Genomic DNA, 20,980 nt, shown 5'->3' on the forward strand with positions numbered 1-20,980 from the left:
AAGAACCAATACACCAGGAGGCTAACAGAGAAATCTGGGCTCCTTTGCAATAAATTTCCATCCCATCCCCTCTCTGCTGAAACTCCCTGCATCAACAGGCATAGGTTGAGTGCTGAGGAGGAAGAAAAAAAGCAACCAGGGGCCCTCCTCCTCCGGAGCACCTGCATCCCATACATAGGACAAACCTACAGACAGAGTAAAACCAGCTTCACCATTCGTGTTTCTTGAAAAAAAACGGGGTTTATTGATTTTTAAACTGCAAATAGTCGTTACAAAAAGTTTTTTTTTCTTTTAAATAAATTCACACAAAGAAAGAAATAGAAAGCGACGGTAGTGACCAGCAAGAGGAATAATAATTACATTCATCTTAATGTGTGTGCCAGTTCTGTTTGCATTAACCTTGGAAACTCCAAACCTGGAATCCAGAACCTCAAATCTGCAGTCGGAATGTCTTGAGATGGGCACGTGGAAGTCAAAGGGTTTCTTTTTTTTTTTTTTTTCCCTTTTAGAAGCCATACCTAAAAGTTGTTTTCCTTCTGTACTGTCACAGAACTTTGACATACATTCTCAGTCCTAGCTGTGAAAAGGCCTAAAGAAGAAGAAACTCAATTTGCAGTCCAACACAAAGGGGGGAAATTTCTAAAATAAATAATCCAACAGTTTTTTGCATTTTTTTAAATTAATTTTTCATTTTTTTAAAATAAAATAACCAAAAAAAGTGTAAAGTTACAAAAAAATGTCGTTGAAGAATAATATATTAAAACTGTGGAAAAAAAAGGAAAAAGACACGTCACAAAATTTTAAGATTAATATGAAGATCATAATTTAACATAAAAGAATATATTCTATGGATTTGTCATCCCGATAAATATGAACAAAATTAACAAAAAAAAAGCATAGTTTTGGCAATAAATACGTTTTGATAAGTTAAATAAGCTTTTTTATATTGATGTGCAGTGACAAGCAAAATTTTTGCTCTCCAATTTCTGAAAGTTATATGAAGTTTAAAACCCAGGGAAAAAAGCATGGCGTGAGTGCTCTAAGGATAGACCTACGGTATTCTAGAGCAAAAACCATTAAAGCTACTTCTACAGGAAATCGTTTTACACAGATATTGTATGTGGAATGAATACCATTAACTGCTCACCCCTTACATGTTTTTTAAGCTTTTCTCTCATTTTTTTGTTATTTTTTTTGTTTAAAGATGTCACATATGAACTGGGGAACTTTAGCACCAAAATCAAGTCTCTCATAGTCCATCTAGCTTCCCCATCCTCCCCACTTAAAAAAAAAAAATAGAAAAAAAAAAGAAAAAAATTAAATCACAAAGTCCCACTTATATCACAATCTTCATCCACTTTTTCAGTCTTCCTTCCTGTAGACCTACACGAACCCAGGCAAGATTAGTCAACAGAGGTTCAGGTCGGGAAGAAAAAGGTTTTGAATGTCAAGATAGGTTTCCCCAAAAACCCAAGTCTGGCAACAACTCTCCCGAAAGGGGTGTGGGGGTCATGGGGAGAGGGAGGAGGAAGTGTGTGGGAGGCTGAAGTAAGGGAAGGTGCAGTTGGGCCGCCAGTGGAGGGAGCTGCTGGTTCTGGGTCCCCTCCCCCTCCCCATGGGCAGAGGCTCCGGGAGGCCCACGGGTGCCCTCTGGCGCTGAAGAGGTAATGTAGTCACAGTGACAAAGTTAGATTACAAGGCACTAAATTGCTTCTGTAAACTGTTACTGCTTTTTCTTTTGTGATTTGGCACTTAAGGCTTAAGCCGAGGGGGGAAAAGGCATCTACTGACAAATATGGGACTTGTCTGTTATGCGTGGTAAGTGGGCTATAAAATCGAGGAGAGGGGGGTTTCAAGCCAGAGGAAGCTACTGACAAATTGACTTGTCCTTATGTTAGGGGGGAGGGTTAGGGGTGGGGGAGGGGGGCATTCCAAGGTTCTGGGGGAAGGGGTTGAGCTTAACCTTGTTAATGCAGGGGTTGTAGGGAATCAGATGGGTAGGGAGGTGAGGGGAAGAAGGATGGGCAGGGTGGAGTAGGCAGGGGGTCCCTCCCTACCCTGGTTTAGTCATCTGAGATGGAAAGTCTGCTGAAAATGGGCAGGCGTCTTGAGTTGTCCAAGGTGGGGGAATCAGAGCCACTGTGGCTGCTGCTGGAGCTGCTCTGATAGCCCTCCTGGTCCGAGAGAGAATCCTGAGGGCTGGGGGGAGAGTCAAACATGTGAGGGGACTCGGACATGGGCCGGAAGAGGAAGGTGGTTGGGGAGCCACCCCCGGGCAGCCCCATGCTAGGGGCAAAGAGGCTTGCCAGCTCCTGGCTGGAGAAAGCAAAGGGGTTATTGGTGCCATCTGGCAGGGTGGGTGAGCCCAGGAGGTCATCGGCGCTCAGGATGGGGGGTGGGGTGATGGACGTGGGGCTGTCCAGCAGCCCCGTGGCAGCGGCGGTGGCAGCGGCACTAGGAAACCCAGCAAAGCTAAAACTATGCTGGAGGCGGGGACGGTCAGCGGAGAGGTCCCGGGCCCCCGCCAGGGCGCGGCGCTCCTCGGCGTTGTGGATGAAGTGGCAGCGGGGCCCATATGGGCAAAAGCCGATGGTGTGGAAGGTGCGGCACAGCTCCGTCTTGTACTTGGGGTGACGGGTCAGACTTCGGAGCTCGTGGATGCCATGAGCGAACTGGCACTTGTCCCCGTACTTACAGGCGCCGTTCTCCTCGAAGGGACGGCACAGCTCCGTCTTGTAGCGGCTGGAGTTGACCTGGCCGCTCCCCGGCTGCTTCTGGGTGGGCAGCAGCCGCTCGCCCCCTTCTGAGAAAGAGCGGTCTCGGAAACGGCTGTCCCGAGAGCTCAGAGCTGGGGCTGGCTCGCCCTTGAGACTGCTGAGGAGCTGGTTCTGGTGGAACTTGGAGCTGGGCAGAGTGACCGAGTGCCTCCGGGGGAAGCCCCCACCGGCAGGGGTGCCCACCGCCTTCCTGTCCAGCAAGCAGCCCCCTGCACTGGGAGTACTGTAGTTGAGCATCTTGTTACCCTGGAGGGAAGAGAGGGGAGAGAGAGTGTGGTCAGTGACAAAGGCCATCCACCAGGGCTGAGAAAGGGACCACTAAGGGCATCCCCCTCCACCAGCAGAAATGCCCCTAATGTCTCTAAGGAACCATTGCTAACTCTGTCCTAGCAAGCCCCTCCCACTCTTCCTCCCACAGACCAGCCACCTACCTTTACTTTGGCCCCATACAGAAGAAACCACAAAATCGCAACCACTATGAAATTGTTACACACGCACCCTACTCCCTGCACACCCCTGGAACGTGCCTCCGTATCCTGTCCCCAAAGGTACCACGCTGATCCACAAAATCTAACTTCTTTACCTCCCCAATAGATTCCTCAGCTCAAAATATCTCACACAACTCAGACTTCTCTAGACTCCCCTTTCCCCCTAACAGGTAAACCTCAGGACACTAGGAGTACCTCCCTTTTAATCAATCCCTCCTTCACTGACACTAGACACTACACACCACACACACACACACACACACACACACACGACCTGGTCTAAGATTCTCAACTTCCTTCTTCAGAAGTGTTCCCTTCCTTTGGCAACAGGTTTCCAGACTGCCTTTGCTTTATCTTGCTGAGAGGAGGGGGAGTGGAAGCGGGCAGGAAAAATCCTAGGTCAGGGTGGGGGGTCCCCGCCAGGAGAACGATGGGTTTCCTAAAACAAAATTCACTGCCCCATGCTTGGGAAGGGGTGTCTTCTACAATGATCTCCCCACCATTCAGCCCACCCCACCCCACCCCCTCCACTGGGAAGATGCCTTTGCAGTTAGTCTTCTGGCTGCAAAGGCAGGGGTGGATAAGAGCGCCAGTGTTTAATCTTTAACGCAAAGCTGCAGGTGGGAAGGAAAAGGAAGGCACAACATCCCCCACCCGCCTCCTAGTCAATAGTGGATTTGGGGGGAGGGAAGCAGTGCCGCCACAAACAGGTTTCTGTTCCAATGGGCCCCTGGTCACCTGCCCAATCTGTACCGAAGATTTGGAAAGGGTGCAAGCAGGGGATCTGGGAGTTGGCTCCCAGCCCATGTGGGTGTCATTGTACAAATTCTAAAGTTGGTCCCTTAGGATCAGCTACAGGGGATCGGGAATCTGTAACAGCAACCACCCCACGGAGCGGATTACAGGAACCAAGATGAGAGCCGGTTCCCAACAATAAGGTTCATTTAAAAAGTCCTGCGGGGGGGGGGGGGGGGGGGGGGGGGGGTTGCAGAGGGCGAGAAAAAAAAAAAGAAATAGATCAAAGAGCGAGAAAGCCGGGAAAAGAAGGAAGTGCTGGAAAGCTCAGGGAGCCGCCAGGGCAACTGGAGTCTGGGAAAGCACAAGGAGGGAAGGAAGCTGAAATTCAAACTTTTTTGATGTTGCTCTTCAGCTCCTCGGCGTCCCTGCACCCCAGCCCTGCAGCCCTGGGGCCCTGGCAGCTGGGCCGACTGGAGAAGCAAGCTGAGAAAAGAGAGCGACATGACCCGACGTGTTTAAAAGAAGGCAAAACACTTTAGCAATTAAAAGTAGCCTAGCAGCTCCCTGCTTTCAAATTGGGGAGAGGGGGCAAAATTAATTTAACATCCATAGGCTTTTGCTATATACACTTAAACCGCACTCCTGGGACATTTAGTGTTTAAAACCTGCTATTTTTTTTTTCTCCCACACCGGCTGGCAAGCTATACCACTTAAGGAGGCCCCATTAAATCCTTCCTCACAGAGCCCCTTGAGCTCATCAGGCCGGCATTTTGTTGTCGAGTTCCCCCACTCCCTTGGAAAACAGGTAAGCGGGTCAACCCCAGTCCCATTTTCACCCCATAGTTTTCAGCACCCCAAAGGCTATCACAGAAGGAAGCCTGACCGCGCTGGGGCAAACTGAAGCCCCACTGCAAACCCGTTTTGCAACATCCTTTTGAATCACAACTCTTGGCCTTTTTCTCGCACATTCCCAGCCCTTCCACATCAGAGGGGGAAATCTCCCAGCAAAACGTCCTCCCGAGACTCAACTTCCCCCAAAGGGCGCCCCTGCTGACCCCACAGGCTTGACAGTGTGGCTGGAGAGACTCGAACCCCCTTCCGGCGGCGGCGAGACCCGGAGCGCGACCCGAGCAGATCAGCGAAACCCGGTTTAAGCAGCCCATTAGGGACAACAGAACCACCCCAAGACTGCCCCAGTCCGCCAACGCCCCGCGCCCCCCGGGCAACCCCGCCACTCCAACTTCGCCCCCCAAATCTCTGGTCTCCCAAATTCCTATGCAGTCGCCGGGAAGACCTGATGAAACTCGGGGTGGAAAGAGGAGAGCCAAATTCCTTTAAACTGGGGCGGGGGGGGGGCCGAGGCAGAAAAAAGACCCATCGCGCCTCCCCTCCTCTCCTCCCTGCCTACCAAGACCTGAACTTTTAGGGGTTCTTTCTTTAAGCAAAAAAAAACTTTGAGAAGCAAATCCTCCGCCCCACTCTACCTTGCATAAAACTTCGCTCAAGTCGAAGATGGTGGCAGACATGAGGGTGGTGGTCATCCTGGGCGCTCGCACGGGGGCAGGGACGGGTTCTGGTGTGTCGCGAAGGTCTCGGTGCGGGGAAGGCGCAGCCTCCGGCTCTCCGGTCTGGAGTCCCACACGCCTGCTCCCGGCGCCCCTCGCCTTTCTGACTCTCCCCGCCGCGGCGCGCGAAGCCCAATTTATAAAGTTCAGATTTGGTGGGCCGGGGGAGGAGGAGCTTTAAACTTATTTAAATGAGGAAGAGGAGGGAAAAAAAAGTTGATTGACACTGAAGTTGAATCAGCCATGCGGTCAAACTCGGGGAAGGAAAAAAAAACTTTCAAAAGGAAGAAGGGGGAGGGGAAACGAGGAAAGAAGCCCAAGGGAAAAAAAAAAAAACCGACTGGGAGTCGCACACAACTTTTTTTTCTTAAAGAGGAAAAGTTTCGAGTCCGCTCGCTCGGCTACCCGGCGCTTGGGGCGCCCCTCTCTGGGGCCGCGCTGCGCGAGGGGGAGGGGCGCGCCCCCCCTTTGTCAGGCTGCGAGCGCGGCTCTGTGACATCACTCATTCCACCCTCTTCGGGGTTCTTGTTGTTGTGTTGTTTTTTTGTCGGGCAGGAAGGCGGGCTCGACTTTCTCTTTTTGCAAGCGGGAGCAGAAGGCCGTCCTTAGAGCCCGGGCTGCGGTTTCCATCTTGAGCAGATCTCCCCCGAAACTTCTCCAAGTGCCCCCCATAACTTACTTGTTTCCCGAGTTCTCGTCTTCATTCGGCTGTCTTCCCCAACCGGGCAGGGCCAGGAGATCGGGAATTGGGGACGCAGAAAGCATTCAGGTCTAGGGGTTTTGGTGGTGGTGGTAGTTTTTTGGTCCTCAGCTGGACGGGGCGGAGGTAGAGTGGTGGGGGAAACTAGGGAGACTTTTTCCCCGGGGAGGATCCGGCCCCGCGGGGCGAGCGCAGCAAGATTTCGCGCGCAGCACGCGTCTACACTCTCCTGCGCTTTGCAGCAGGACCGCGGGAGGGGGAGCCGCAGAAAAGCCCACCACCCGGGAGGATTGGTTGTTTGTTTAACAGGCCTGGGAGTGGGATTTATTTCACGCACCCAACCTTAAAAGTTTTTCATAAAGAAAACCCGAACCCTCGTGAATGCCCTTTCCAGTCCGCCCTCCTCCCGCCCAATTAAAAAAAAAAAAATCATTAACGCACCAATTTCCACGCGCGCTCTGAACTAGGGGGCACACACACACACACACCCCTAGACACTTGAACAATGAAAAAAAGTTACTTTGGCAAGAATGAAGGTAAAGAAATGGGGGAGGCGACACTTTTAACTTCTTGTTGCTTCTCCCCCGCCCCCACGGGAACGGAACATATGGCTTGTCACGCTGCGCTGTTTTGGCGGGGGTGGGGGGAGGACGGTAGTAGCAGATCCTCGAAACCGAAAGCCCCCTCCCCAATAGATTACTCCTTTTAAGACTGTGATATATTTACTGTTAGGTTCGCATGCCCCTCCATCCACCCCAATACAAAGTTGTTAACGTGTCGCCCACGGCCCCCGCCCCGGTGCTGGAGCGAAGACCCAGGCGGAAATCGCGGGGCTATGTTTCTTTCCTATTTCCCCGCGTGCCGGCCGCCTCCTCAGCCCTCGCACGTTTCTTCCCAGCACTCGAGGCCGCCCGGTCTGTTATGAAACCCCGAGCGCTGAGTGGCTAAGAGCGGGTTCCATTGCGATGTAATTAGGTCACCCCATTATGAGCACGTTTCTTTGGAAAGGACAGGGCGGGCGGAGCAGAGCGCTGGAGTCGCGCTCTCACCACCACCACCCACCCACCCACACACGCATTTTTATTACATTTCTGATGTATTCGTCAACCTCCGAGCGGACCCAGGGAAACCTTCCAAATCACAACGAAAGGAACCGGTTGTTTTTCATCTTTCAGAAACACACAACAACTGCTGCAGCCACGAATCTACGCGATCCTAGCCGGGTCTGCTGTTATATGGTCCCTCTGACTTAAACTGATGACGGCCCCCATTTTTGACCTGGATGCTGCCCCTCGCCTTTCCTTCTGCTGCTGTCCAGCCTCCTGTTGCTTCCCCACCACCACCACCACCACGCCCCGTTCCCATTTTTCAGCTTTTCTTGAAATCTGGCAAGCGCCAGAAAGGGAAATAACTTCCATCCACCTTAATTTAAATCATTCAAGTGTAAGTTTCTTTCTTAAAGGAGTGTTTGCTCGCTCCTTTCCCCATGCTCCCCCTCCAAGTCGGGGAGGGGGGGCGTCGAGCAGTTTCTTGGTGATGAGGTAATGAGTTCCAGATTTCAGGACAGAGCAGGGTGCGCGTTAAAACCACAAGGTTAGTCTGCGTCCTGATGTGAAGCTATTTCGTCTTTTTATCTCCCTCCCCCTCCCACCTCCAAAAAAAGGCCCATTGGTCTTTAACTCTGGAGGGTTCGCGAAGCTCTGCTGGGGGAACGGAGGAGGGGTGGAGAAGCGAGGGAGAAGGGGGCCCCGGAGCGGGTGGGGCCGCCTTCCCGGCCCCCGGCCCGGCCCGCACCCGCTGTCCCCCTGCGGCTGCAGGGCCAGCCAGAAGTATCGTCACATTGCCCGGCGCCGCAAGCTAGCGAAAAAGTCTTTATTCTTTTTTTTTTTTTTTTCTCCCCCCACCCCCACCCCACCCCCAAAGAGATCGCCGATTCCTCGAATTTCCTCCGCTTTTCCAACTCCCGGCCGCCGCTCCCCTCCCCCGCTCCCGGGGCGCGGGCTCGGCGGGGCGGCGGCCTGGCCCGCTCGCTCCGGAGTTGTTTACCGGCCCCGCCGACCCACCGAGTTTGTTCCAGCTCCCAGAGCCTGTCTCTATAATTAAACTCTTTTTTAATTGTCGGGTTGAAACGTCATTTCGGGGACTTTCCAAGGGTGAGGGAGCCGCGGGGAGGGAGCGAGCCTCCTTAACCCTTCGCTGACCCGGCGGGCCGGGGAGCCGCGTCCAGCCGGGCCGAAGTGGGCTGGGAGTCTGGGGACCGGAGTCGGCCCGCCCCGGCCGGACGTGCTGTGCAGGTGCCCGAAGGCAGCGAGGATGGCCGCCAGCCCCGACCGCGGCAGGAAGCCCTGCGAGAGCCGTGCGCCGCCCTCCCCGCCTCCTTTGCGAGGCAGTAGGCGCTCGGGTTCCTAACTCGCGCCGGGTCTGGAGAGGCCGCCCCTTCACCTGCACTGCCGCTTCCGACCGGGAGGCGGTCGCCCGGGTCCTCCGTTTCAGGCCCGACTTCCGGGCCCAACTGGCTCCCTTGCAGCCGATATCCTCGCGAGGAAGGCCTAGCCAGGTACTTTTGGCTTGGAGGTGTTAGGTTGCGTTCAAAGAGAAAAGTGAAAGTCCTCGGAATGAGGGAAGCGCGACGGACGTATTCATGGGCCAGTCTGGACCGTGGGCACTCCCCACAGCAGGTGAGAGTGGGGTACCGGGCTCCTAGCGGGCCAGGCCTTGGTCACTGTCACCACTGCCCTTCAAGGCACCGCTCCCTGGGATCCCCTCCTGGCTCTGGTTGCAACACAGAACCTGCCATCCTGGAGCCCTTCGGCTTCAGGTCATTTGTACAAAGCCCCAGATTCATCGGATTGGGTGCCCTCCACGCCCCACCCCACCCCCAGCTTCTGCTGCCTGAGACCCTGGGACAGTTGCAAGGTCTCTGGATTAGAGAGAGAGGGAGTATGGCCAAGTGTGGCCTGAGAGTTACCTGTTTAGAGTTCACCTGTAGTACCTGTGGAATGCATATTCCTTGGCTTGGCCCCGGGGCCCAGTGAATCAGATGCTCTGGGGTGGGGTCAGGAATCTGCATTTTTAGTGATTTCCTGCTAGTGACTCAGGCGTTAAGGTTTGAGAATCAGTGGTCCGAGACTTTGAAGTTGGGTCATCAGGATCCAAATCTTGGCTCTGCCGTTTTCTAGCTGTGTGACTTTTCAAGACCGTGACCAAATCCTCTGTTTTCTCATCTCTAGAATACGAATAATAATACTGCCTAAAATTGGCAGATAAAGTGCTTAGTTTCAGGCCTACCAAAACCCTTTTTGTATGCCTAGCCATTGTATGTAAACTAAACCATTCTTGGGGCCTCACTACACCACAAAACCCATTTGGGAGAGTATTTCCTTTGTAAAAGGATTCTTCCGTATAAACATCCATGAAATGGTCAGCTAACACCTTTGACCACTGCTTCACCTCCTGCTCTCTTGCCTGGGCCTGCCTGGGGACACAAGCAAGCCCATGAGTTCTGAGCCACCTAAACTTTGATGGGAAGCCCAACTATGCTGGCCAGTCACCAGTTGCACAACCAAGAGCAGGTCCCTTAGCCTCTGGGATGGTGGGAAAGGCTACACCCTCCCAGCCAGGGCTTAGCTCAGACAGCCCCTTGCCCTCGAGTCCTCCCAACTGGGGCAGTTGCTGGTGGTTGCTGCATAGCCCTCCCTAGGGCTTTGCTCAAGAGGTTCCTTCTGCTGGGACTTCAGGCAGCTCCTTGAGCAGGCAAAGTGACTCTCTCTCCCAGTGGTGCCACTTCAGACTTCAGCTGCATTTTATGGGAATTAATCTATTTATTCCCACTGGACTAGAAACTCCTTGAGAATGAGGACAGCTCTATTACCTGGGCCTCAGGAGTAGATCCTAAGTAGGTACACAATACATTTTTCAGTCGTTACTGAACCTTGCTATTGACATTTGGCAGCGAGAGTAGAAGAAGGATCGCAGAGGTTCCAGCAGTGGCAGAAAGGGAGGGCTTGGGCTCCGCCGCAAGCAGACATGGCAGCCTTAGCACTGGGAGGCTCCAAAGGCCAGAGTTGGTCATTCAGGGAGGCTGGGCTTCTGCAGCTCATCCAGGGAATGTTCTGTGCAGCCGTTTAGAGGTGACAGAGTCTAATGGAATGAGTACTGATCTAGGAGTCAGGACTCTCAGATTCTGGAGCTCCTTTTCTTCATTCAGTAGGTTATTCTCTACTCTGGGCTTCCCTACTCTCTGTACATGGAGGACGTTGGACTGGACAGGTGATGTTCAAACATCACTCTGAGCAGAATTACCTGGGGAGCTTTTAAAACTATACAGAAGCCCTGTCCCACCCCATCGCACCCCAGCTCCGAAGATTCCACTAAGTTGTTGTAGGGTGAGGCCCAGCATCTGTATCTTCGAAGCTCCTCCGATGATTCTATTATGAAGCCAGAAACACTGGATTTGTTTATTTTAGAACAGTAGTTCCCAACCAGGAATGATTTCGCCCACCCCAGTAAACATTTGGCAGTGTCTGGAAACATTTTTGGTTGTCACTGTTGGGGGAAGGAAGGCATCTAGAAGGTAAAGTTCAGATATACTGCTAAACATCCACACGGTAGCCCCCCAACAAAATGTATCTGGTCCAAAATGTGAATAGTACCCAAACTGGGAAGGCTAGTTTTAGAGGTTCTTTTCAACGCCAAGATTCCTGTGTACTTAGTTAGGCTCTATCCCTGCTCTCCCTCCAACCCTCTCCTTACGGCACCCTGGTGATCTTTTTCAAAACCTAGATCTGATCTTGTGTTACACTTTCCTAAAACCCTTGGCTGCCCATCCTTTTAAAATAAAACTATACCCTCAGTCTAGCAGAATCTGACCTTCTTGTGGTTCCAGCCTGGGCTTTCATACCACTCCCTCCCCATCACTGCCTCTCCCACCCCTCAGGGCACTCCCCATGTTCTGGTCAGTTTCAGATGAAAATGAAAGATACTTCCTTCTGCCCCAGGGCCTTGACACTTGCTATTTCTTCTATCTGAATTGACCTTCCTTAGGCCCAACTAAGTTCTAAATCATCCTTTAGAATCCAGCTCAATCATCACTTCCTCAACCATTCTTGGCATCTGCCTCCCCCCAACAAGGCAAGGTATCTTCTCTTATGTCCTCATTGCCATGTTCATTTCCTTCAGAATAGTTGTATCAGTTTATGAGTATATAATCATTCCTATAACATATTTTTTTTACTTTTTAATTTAATATTCAGAAAAATTAACCTATATTTGGTGTACAGACTTATAGCATCAATAGATTCATGAAAACACCCCCGTGATAGGAAATAGAACAGCTCTATCACCCCCAAAAACCTCCCTCATGCTATCCCCTTGTAGCCATGCCCTTCCCCATCCTTTAGTCCCCAACTATTGATCTGTTCCCTATACTGTCATTTAATCTCTTCCAGAATGCCATGTAAGTATAATCGCATAGTATGTTCGATTTCACCCAACATGATGCCTTCCAAATTTATCCATGTTGTCACATGTATCAAGAGTTCATTCCATTTTATTGAAGAATACTGTTTCACTGTGTGGGTACACCATTGTTTATCCATTCACCTGTCGAAGAACACTGGATTATTTCCAGTTTGGGGCCATTATGAATAGAGCTGCAGGAAACATTTGTGTATAGAGTTTTGTGTAAACACAGTGCCTATTTCTCTAGGGTAAATAAGTAGGAGTGGGACTGCTGAGACAAATGGTAAGTGTATGTGGAAGTTTATAAACAATTGCCAACTCCAACAGCATCTCCAACAGCAAGACATGACAGTTTCCAATTGCTTTGCATCCTCACCAACACTTCTAAGTGTCAGTCATTCCAATAGGTGTGTAGTGGTATTAATTTGCATTTCATTCCTGACTAAAGATGTTAAATATCTTTTCCTGTGTTTATTTGCCATCTGTATGTCCTCTTTGGTAAAGTATCTGTTCAAATCCATTTGTCCATTTTCTAACTGGGTCATTTATTTTCTTATTGTTGAGTTTTGAGAGTTCTTTATATATTCTGACACCAACTGCTTTGTGGGATAGGTAATTTACAAATATGTTCTTCATTCTATACCTTATTTTTTCATTCTCTGAGAAAAATATCTTTCAGAGAACAGAAGTTTTTCATTTCAATGAAGTTTAGTTTTTCAGTTTTATCTTTTGTGGATGATGCTTTTAGTGGCCTGTCCAAGACTCATTGCCTGATCCTGTATCATTAAGAGTCTGTCTTCTTCTGAAGTTTAATAGTTTTATGTTTTACACTTAGATCTTAGATCTATGATCTATTTGGAGTTCATTTTTATAAACAATGGGAAATTTAGGTTGAGATTCATTTTTTTTTGTGCCTTTGCATGTCCAATCCCAACACCATTGATGAAAGAGACTATCATTTCTCCATTGAATTGTTTGTGCCTGTCCAAAAATCAATTTGCCATGGTTATATGGGTCTCTTGATTCTGTTCCATTGATCTGTGTGTTCATTCTTTTGCCAGTGTTACACTGTCTTGGTTATTGTAGCTTTATGGTAAGTCCTAAAATCAGGTGATGTAATTCCTCCCAGTTGATTTGCATTTTTCAAAATTGTCTTACCTATTCTGATTGCATGCCTTTTCATGTAAGTTTCAGAATTGGTTTGTCTATATCTACAAAAAAAACTCATGCTGGGAATTTTACCAGAATTGCGTTAAATCTATAGATCAATTCAGGAAAAAATGATGTCTTTTCTGTGTAGAGTCTTCTAATCCTCATACATGGTATGTCTGTTTATTGCACTCTTTGATTTCTTTAATTGGTGTTCTGTAGTTTTTAACATATAAGTCCTATACATGTTTAGTTAGATTTATACCTAGTATTTCCCCCTTTGGAGAAACTATTATAATATTTCTCTTAATTTCAGTTTCTAATTCTTCATTACTAGCTTACAGGAAGACAGTTTTGTGTGTATTGGCCTGTATCCTTTGATCTTAGAAAAGTCAGTTCAGTTGTAAGGTTGTTTTGTGGTTTTTTTTTTTGTAGATACCTTGAGTTTTGCTTTTTATGTGTGTGTTTGTTTTGTGAGAGAGAGAGCGAGAGAGAGCAAGAGCATGCACGTGGGCTGGGGGCAGAGGGAGAGGGATAGAGAGAGCCTTAAGCAGTCTCCACACCCCACGCAGAGCTTTAAGGTCATGACTGAGCAGAAATCAAGAGTCGGACACCCAACCGGCTGAGCCATCCAGGTGCCCCTATGTGTTTGTTTCTTTTTTTTAATATAGACAATTATGTTATCCACAAGTAGGAACAGCTTAATTTCTTCCTCTCCAATCACATCCATTCCATTTCTTTTTCTTGCCTTATTGCCCCATCCAGAACTTACGGTATAATATTGGATGGGCATAATGGGAGTGGATACCCTCATCTGATCCCAATCTTACGGGAAAGCATTCAGTCTTTGACTATTAAGTGCAACCTTAGTTGCAGGTGTTTTTATTTTTTTAATAGTCACTTACCTTTCGGACATCTCCCTTCCCACGAGGATTATGCTCCTTGAGAGAGTAGTCTCTCTGTTCTCAACTCACCCCGCAGTGCCTAGAACAGGACCAAACACACAGTAGGCTCTCCGAAAGTGATTAGAGTCTTTACTTAATCACTTAGCCAGCCATAACTGCTGCCCTTATGACAGACAGCAGAGGGACCTGGCTGAACATTCAGACATCATGAAGAATAATCTTATAATAAATGCCCCAGTGGATCCAACGAGGTCTCAGCCCCATCGCCTTGACCACTTGAAGCTGCAGCCCATGTGCAGATCGGCATTTTAGCAAGTCCTAGTGTGGGGAAATCCTGGTCATCGATGAGAACTAGGTGATTGCAGGACCATGATTATTCCAGATTGAGAGCATTCCATCCCCAAAGGGAATTTAAGCAAAAAGCTCTCAGCTCTGAAAAACAGGGGCTTTCAGGGTAAAGAGTCACACTGCTCTGAAATCTTGGGCCCTCAGACGGGTGGGGTTGTTTCGCTAAATTTATTTCAGCCGCTTATAGAAACACAAGGGGGAAGGCGGGTGCGGGGGGGATGGCTGCTTGCACACCAGCCCTGGCTCTGGAGTATTAATATCTGCCGGGTCAGGCTTTTATTTGGGTTTTGTTTCACCTTTGGGGGGTGGGGAAGCAGGCAGCAAGCAGGAATATCTTGCAGCTGCATGACTTCTGAGCTGTGTGCTCCTACCTTCCTCCTGGTGTCTTCCCCAGCAGGCCAAACCTAGGCCCCTAAGGGGGCCTCTCTACCCACTGAACACCAAGCAGTCTCATCCAGGCACCTTTGACCTCTGCTCTTGTCCCACTACTGGAAGGGGTCTGAGCCCCCGAGAGAGTGAGAGATTGAACCTGGCTGCTTGCCTTCTAGCACAAAGTGTGGGTGCCTTTGTCCCTTGCCCCATGAACATCCCATACCCCTATCATCAGTGGCTCTACTGCTTGAATTTGGGGGTTTTTTGGATATGAAATCTAGGCCTTTTTCATCCTGTCTTCCTTCTCCTCAGCCTCCCCCAAGCACCAAACACACACTTCTCTGTGCCTAATACCGGAACCGTCTCTCATGTCACACACACCCCCATACGTAGGAAAGGGGTTTAAAGGAAACCACCATGTGGCTTCCTAAAAACCTGCTCTTGTGCTGAATTTGGAATGCTTTATAGAACACAGGCTAATCACCTCTCTGTGGAAGAAACTGAGGCACAGGAAGGGGGTGTGAGCTCTGTGTCCACCGGCTGGCTCTCAGAGGTACCCACTAAACCCAAAAGGACCAGAGAAAGACAGAGCCCCTGTGTCTGGGAACTTGGTGCTCTCTGAGGACAGAAAGAAGAGACACACAAGGAAGCTAAAAAATCTGCTGGGCTTATGACTCCAATAATTACATGAGAATATGGCGAAGTACCTCACACAGTGCTCGGCCCCTGAGAATCCAGCAAATGCCAGTCTTGTTCCTTGGCAAACTCCTGCTTCTCGGGTCACCAGGGAAGATGGGAAAAGGAGCATCATCCTCTCCACTCCTCAGCCCCCGGGATAGAAGGACTGAACCCGGGACTGGTGGGCGGAGGTCCAGAGAGGCCTGACAGGAAGATTCTCCAGCAAATTCTTGCTCCCCACTAGGGTGGCTGCTTCAGGAGAATAAAGGAAGCAGGCATGCTTAGAAGCTGTGAAGTGCTCACAAGTAAACTAAGTTTCTCTTTTGTCCTAGCCCCAGCCCCTTTGCTTTGGAATTATCCTCCAGCCTCTCCTGCAAAGCCCAGCCCGGAAAGGGACCAACCCCACCCTGGGGAGCTGTTCCTCCAGAAGCAGGATCCACCGCCCACCCCCCACCCCCCCCCAGGCAGAGCAGGGAGCTGACAACTCTTGGAGGGTCGGCACATAGGCAGCCGGAGAGAGGATGGATCTCTGCCACAACCCCGTGACTTCTTCCAAGCTGAATTTCTCCTGCCAACTAAACCCTCCACCCTGCGGGGGCCACGGGCCCCCACACCAGGGCCTGCCCTCGTCTGACCAAAGGCAACCAGATCTGCTGCAGCTGTTCAGGGAGAGAACAAGCTCTCGCAGAGACCGTGGAAGCGGCTAGAGAAAGATTCCTGCCAGCCTGGGGGTTTAAATATTTATACAACGTGGTATGTGGGAAGAGGGAAGGCAGAGGGAGGTGGCGGGAACGAGGGGCACTGAGACCGCAGGGTGTGGGGGCCTGCTCTTCGGGTTCAGGTGGGAAGGGCAAGAGGCTACTAGGCCCCTAGCTCCCCTCCCAGCGCCCCCCTCCCCAATTCCTACATCCAAGAGTCCGGTCTTTGCCCCCAGCCTTCCTGCCAGAGTTGAGAGGAAAACTTAGAAGCAAGTTCCCCATCCTTCCCTTAAGTCCCCTGGACATTCCTCCGGACTAGGATAAGCCTCTCTGCAGTGAGGGAGGCTCTGCCTTCAACCAGAGACAAAGGGGGGGGCCACAGGGCCCAGGCGTGAGGACTTGTGGGCTCCTGGACCTTCTGGTTCTAGGAGTCTGAGAGGATGCTGGACCCCAAGAGTTGGACTCTAGGGCTGAAGGCTTAGCAAACAGAAGCAAACTATAAAATAAGCAAAGCTCTTTCTCCAGCTTCTATATATAATCAATGATATTTGTCTAAAGTAGCAGAACGTTGGACATTGATAAGGATGATGAGGCACGGAGGCGACCAGGCAGGCGAGCCAGGGGTAGAGAAGGCAAGGGAGACCTCGATGGCACTCGCGGAGCAGCACGTGGCCACCATCCCCATGGGGCCCAGGAGAGGACGGTGCAGCCGGATGGACATCCAGTGGGGGCTCTGGGGCCCCAGCATCCCAGGTATGCATCGACAAAGTCGCTTCTCAGCCAGGCCCACCCCAGAGCTCAGCCAGGCCCCAGTGGCACCAAGAGCCCGGGGTGGGAGGCAAGCATGGGTCGGGGATGGGGAGGGTGGGGGACGGCCAGATGGACTCCAGTCGCTCTGCCTCAGACAGCTGGGGAGCAGAGCAAGGACGCGCCTCTCTGTCACTCCACATGGGAGGGGCGCGGCTGCGACTTCTAGAGTTTCTCCACCACCGCACCCTTCGAGAAGTGCCACCTGCTTCTATCAGTTTGAGGCTGAGCCTCAGGGCCTCCCACAGGTGGGGTCTGCGTTGCTCCTCAGTGACCAGCCACCTTTAAGACACCTTGAGATGATCAGCCACTACTTCCATTCTCCTGGAGCCCTGAAAACGCCCCCAGGCTGGGCTGGGCTGGGGGTGTTGGGAGGGGGTCTTCAGCCACAGAGCAACTCTCAAAGGACACCCAGACTCCCCCAAGAGGCAGCCCCCCATACTGCAAGTCCTCCCACCCACAGCACAGAGCTTTGCTAGAAATGCATTCCCCATGCACCTCCCCAGAGCGCCCACCTTTAGGGGGATCCGGTGAATCCCCCACCTGTCCACTCCAAGAGGGACGGATTCCACGGCCTCCCTGAGCAATGGGGCCCAGGCCCACACACCGTGGAGGAAACACCATCTGCCCCAAACTTCAGCTCCAGCCTGGCAGCCCATGTGAACCCTCGCAGCGGGGAGAGGAACCCTGTCCCCAGCCCCGCCCCGCCTCCAGAAGGGGGCTCCTCTCCCAGGGACACCAGGGCTGCCGGAGAATCTTCTGATGCTCAGGTCATCTTCTGCCGCCGTGGCTCTGCCTGCCGGCTGTGGCCTCCTTCTTGCCAGCTCGGCTGAAAGAAATGAGCAAGAATAAAGCCTAAACCTGTGTGGCCCAAAGGAAAGCTTGAGGGGAACGCATGGATGCTGAAAGAAAAGGGGGGAAGAGCGACAAGAAAGAGGAGAGGAGGGGAACTCGGGAAACAGACAAAATAAACCATCCCAGAATCCAGATGTAAAACAAGGAGGCCAAAAGAAAAAAGAAAAATTACGCTAAGAAGGCAGAGTCGGGTGGGGAAGGAACTTGAGAAGGAAAAAGAAGAGGAGGGAGTTCTAAATATTCTGGAAAGAGAAGAATGGGAACGCAAACAACACCGGAAAAATAAAATAAAATAGAGACCCAGGAGGGAAAGAGAGGCAGCAATGAGTTTAAAACTGCTTCGACCCTCAACCAACCGCACTGGGTAACGCTCTGAGTCTTCGTGCATTTTATGACGTCAGACACTTCTAACACTGAGCAGAGGACAGTCCCAGAAAAGCAAGCCTTCTTGCAGGCTCTTGTTTGTCCTACAATTCCTCAGCTCACCCCCACCATTGGTGTTTTTCAGGGGGAGAGCTCCTCTTCCCCAGGGTGAGGCCAAAATCCACTCCAGGTCGCGCTCGAGTCTGGTGGCTTCCATCGTGGTGCCCTCTGCAGGGCCCTCTGGGGGATCTGAGCAGGAGGAGCCTGGTGACAGAGAAGCACTGGGTGTGATGCAGCTGTGCCACGAGCTTTTCCTCTCCTAGGAAAGGCTTTTCCCAGACACCTCTCTGTGGCCCAGGGCTAACCCAGCCCTCAGACACAGCAGGGGTGCCTGGAAGCCGGCTTGCCGGCCTTGCCGGCCTCTGTGCAGAGCCAGAGGAGTCCCAGCAAATGCAACTTTTAGAAACAACTTAGATGATTTAAAATTGTTTCCAGGCATTCCCAACAGGACCTAAAGATAGCTACAGTTTTCTCATTGCTAGGGTGGCAAACAGCTTAGTTTCTTGAAGTTCACCTTCAGTGCCTTATAGTCCCCTTATAAATCCCAGGAACTCTTGCAGAAGACGCTGGTTCCTCTCCCTTTGTCTGCTGGGCCTTTCAGCCTTCTCTTGCCCCTCTTTCTCTCTGTGAGTCAGCCAGTGTCTCTCCTCTGTGTCTGCCTAGGCTGTTCATTTCCCATAATCCCACCTACCTCTGCCCCCGCGTCCATTTCCCTAGGGCCACAGGCCTCAGGGAGTGAACTGAAGCAAACCAAGGCAAAATCAAGAAGTAAAGGAAGTAAAAACACGAGTTTGGTACAGCGCCCAGCATTGGCATGTCCAGGCCGTCTGCCGTGGATGGGGAGGGCTGCTGGTGGACAGAACCCCGAGCTCACCAGGCCACCTAAAACTGATTCCCCCAAAATTCAGCCAAGGGGAAACCACGCTGGCCGAGCTCTGATTGACTGGGCCAAAGGAAACTATGCCCACTCAGGTTCTTCTCCCCAAGAATTCTTAAGTACTTGACCCCGGTTTCTCTACATTCCCAAAGTCACATTTTTCTTCTATCAAAAACTGAGGGATGTGGCCACACATAGAGCAGGGATCACATCTTGGTTATAGCCTTGGAAACTCACCCGGTTACTTCTCATCCCTCTTCATCCTCCAACCTGCCACAGTCAAACAATCTATGACTCAAACTATTATTTAACCGTGAAAAAAGACAAACCAGGAAACTAGAGGCTGAATGACTTAAAATTTATTCCATTCAACTGAGCTAATCTCCTGAGAAGGGTGTGTATAGTAAGAAGTCAGGCTCTATCTCTGGCAGATGTGAATATAGCAGGGAAAGGTACACAGTGGTTGAAGGTCCCAACCTGTTGAGATCTGCCCTCAAAAGGGTAAGCGCCTGGTCCTGGGCCACACAACTGAGCAGTTTGCCAAACCAGTCTTAACACTTGGGAAACAATGAAGAGTAGCCCATGTTTCAAGGTTGACCGCAAATTCCAGCACTGTCACTGCCTAGGCAAGCGAGGGACTTACCTGTCTCCTGTGGTCTCCTCCGCTAGGAAATGGCAGTGACAGCAACCCCCATCTCCTGGGGCTGTGGCCATGAGGACTGACGAGCAAGGCGCTTGGCCCATGTGACCAGCTCCCCCTCCCTAAAAGCACCCCTAGTCAACTGTTGTTGTGTGTTCAGCAGCAAATTGGCAAGACCAAGGAAGAAGGCCGGAGGCCCCACAAAGTGGGGTTCCACGGAGTCACTGGAACACAGTCAAGTATCCTGAGCAAGAGAGGAGAGGGTCCCAGAGGAGGCCCAGGCAGCTGGCGGGTGGAGCACTGTGCAGAGAGCCAAGGACAGCCACTCACAGCGTGGGTGGGAGAACGCAGGGGGCTGCGCTCCAGTCCTCCCGCATTAGCTCAACTCGGCTGCATCCCCACCCTTGCATGTGTGCATCCTTCCGTGAACCCCAGCACGTAGTTACCTGGCACCCACTACGTGCACAGCCCCGGCCAGGCCAAGGGTGGCAGGGGGAGCAAGCTTACGCGGGGATCACGAGCCTCAGAAACTTACTAACCGGGCATTTCCATCCAAGTTCAGAGATCTGTCCTTTTAGGAGCTAGAGTGTAAGGATATGACCAAATGCTGAGAAATTCTCATTTCAGGGCCAATTTTCTTTCTTAAAGTAGAAAAGCAAAGAGTTCAAAAATGTTCCAGAAATGGGAACACTCAATCTTGTTAACATTTAAGGGGTATTGTTAATTTTTAAGTGAAATAAAGACAGGGTGGCTAAATTTAACAAGCTCCCCCCTTTTTTTAGAGATACATGAAGAAATGCTGCAGATGAGATGGTAGGCCTGTGACACAGGATTTGCTTCAGTGTGATGTGGGAGGTGGGGAGGCAGTTGGTGGTGTCCGTGGACGAGCTTGGCCAAGAGTCAGTCACGTTGGTGATGGGTATGTGGGGCTTCATTGTACTTCTCTGTCTCCTCCTGTATATGTTTGAAATTTTCCATAATTAAATGTCTGAAGTTCATAAAAGCTGAAATGTTTTTAACTCGGGGATTTGCGTCTTATTGTTCTTATAACATGATATTTACTTCCTGAGGACATGTGCTCTTGGACAGGAGACGAGGCTGTGGGACACCTGCCAGGAGTGGGGAGAGCTGGAGAAGAGGCGGGAAGGCCACCACCCAGGGGGCAGGACAGTGCCCCAAACCCTCCTCCCCCCACACACATGAGAACCAAGAGTGCCTGCCATCCCATCCCCGGGGGCCTCGCAGGCTGGGGAGAAACAGTTGAAGAGACTGGTGTTCATTTGGCACTGCTTTTAAACTCAGTGAAAATGATCCTTAAGTTGGTTCCAGTGTATTTTGAAGTAAAGTGAATTATTTTTTCCAGCAGAGAGAGATTATAGCAGAGTGGGCAACCTCTTTAACCTCAAATGGAAAATGGGTACTACCACACATGCTCCGTTTCCTAGAATGTGAGGCTAAATGAGATTAAGGTACATGAAGTGTCTTAGCACAAGTGAGCGC

General features: G+C 50.9%; 1 protein-coding gene and 1 long non-coding RNA gene across 6 annotated transcripts; one reads left to right on the forward strand and one right to left on the reverse strand.

Annotated features, from left to right (window-relative positions):
* Window positions 1–220: 220 nt before the first annotated feature.
* On the reverse strand, window positions 221–5,703 carry ZFP36L1 (ZFP36 ring finger protein like 1). Of its 3 annotated transcripts, XM_045070893.1 has the most exons (3): window positions 5,488–5,621; window positions 4,395–4,486; window positions 221–3,023 (listed from the first exon to the last, which is right to left on the reverse strand). In XM_045070893.1, exons 1-3 carry the CDS (start codon window positions 5,492–5,494, stop codon window positions 2,064–2,066), a joined length of 1,059 nt encoding a protein of 352 aa, XP_044926828.1. In that variant the 5' UTR covers window positions 5,495–5,621; the 3' UTR covers window positions 221–2,063. The 3 variants fall into 3 exon arrangements, with proteins under 3 accessions (XP_044926828.1, XP_012912887.1, XP_044926830.1); XM_013057433.2 differs by lacking the exon at window positions 4,395–4,486 and having other exon boundaries at window positions 5,488–5,703; XM_045070895.1 differs by lacking the exons at window positions 4,395–4,486; window positions 5,488–5,621 and adding an exon at window positions 3,540–4,386.
* Window positions 5,704–5,911: 208 nt separating this feature from the next.
* LOC123389465 lies at window positions 5,912–20,504 on the forward strand. 3 transcript variants are annotated; one of them, XR_006604064.1, is made up of 3 exons: window positions 5,912–8,946; window positions 15,513–15,933; window positions 16,437–20,504. It is a non-coding gene; the product is annotated as an uncharacterized LOC123389465 (long non-coding RNA). The 3 variants fall into 3 exon arrangements; XR_006604063.1 differs by having other exon boundaries at window positions 5,912–7,861; window positions 8,192–8,946; window positions 15,513–20,504; XR_006604062.1 differs by having other exon boundaries at window positions 15,513–20,504.
* Window positions 20,505–20,980: the final 476 nt, after the last annotated feature.

This window comes from Mustela putorius, unplaced genomic scaffold, assembly GCF_011764305.1.
Source record: "Mustela putorius furo isolate JIRA1106 unplaced genomic scaffold, ASM1176430v1.1 tig00000129_pilon_pilon_pilon, whole genome shotgun sequence".
Taxonomy (NCBI): domain Eukaryota; kingdom Metazoa; phylum Chordata; class Mammalia; order Carnivora; family Mustelidae; genus Mustela; species Mustela putorius.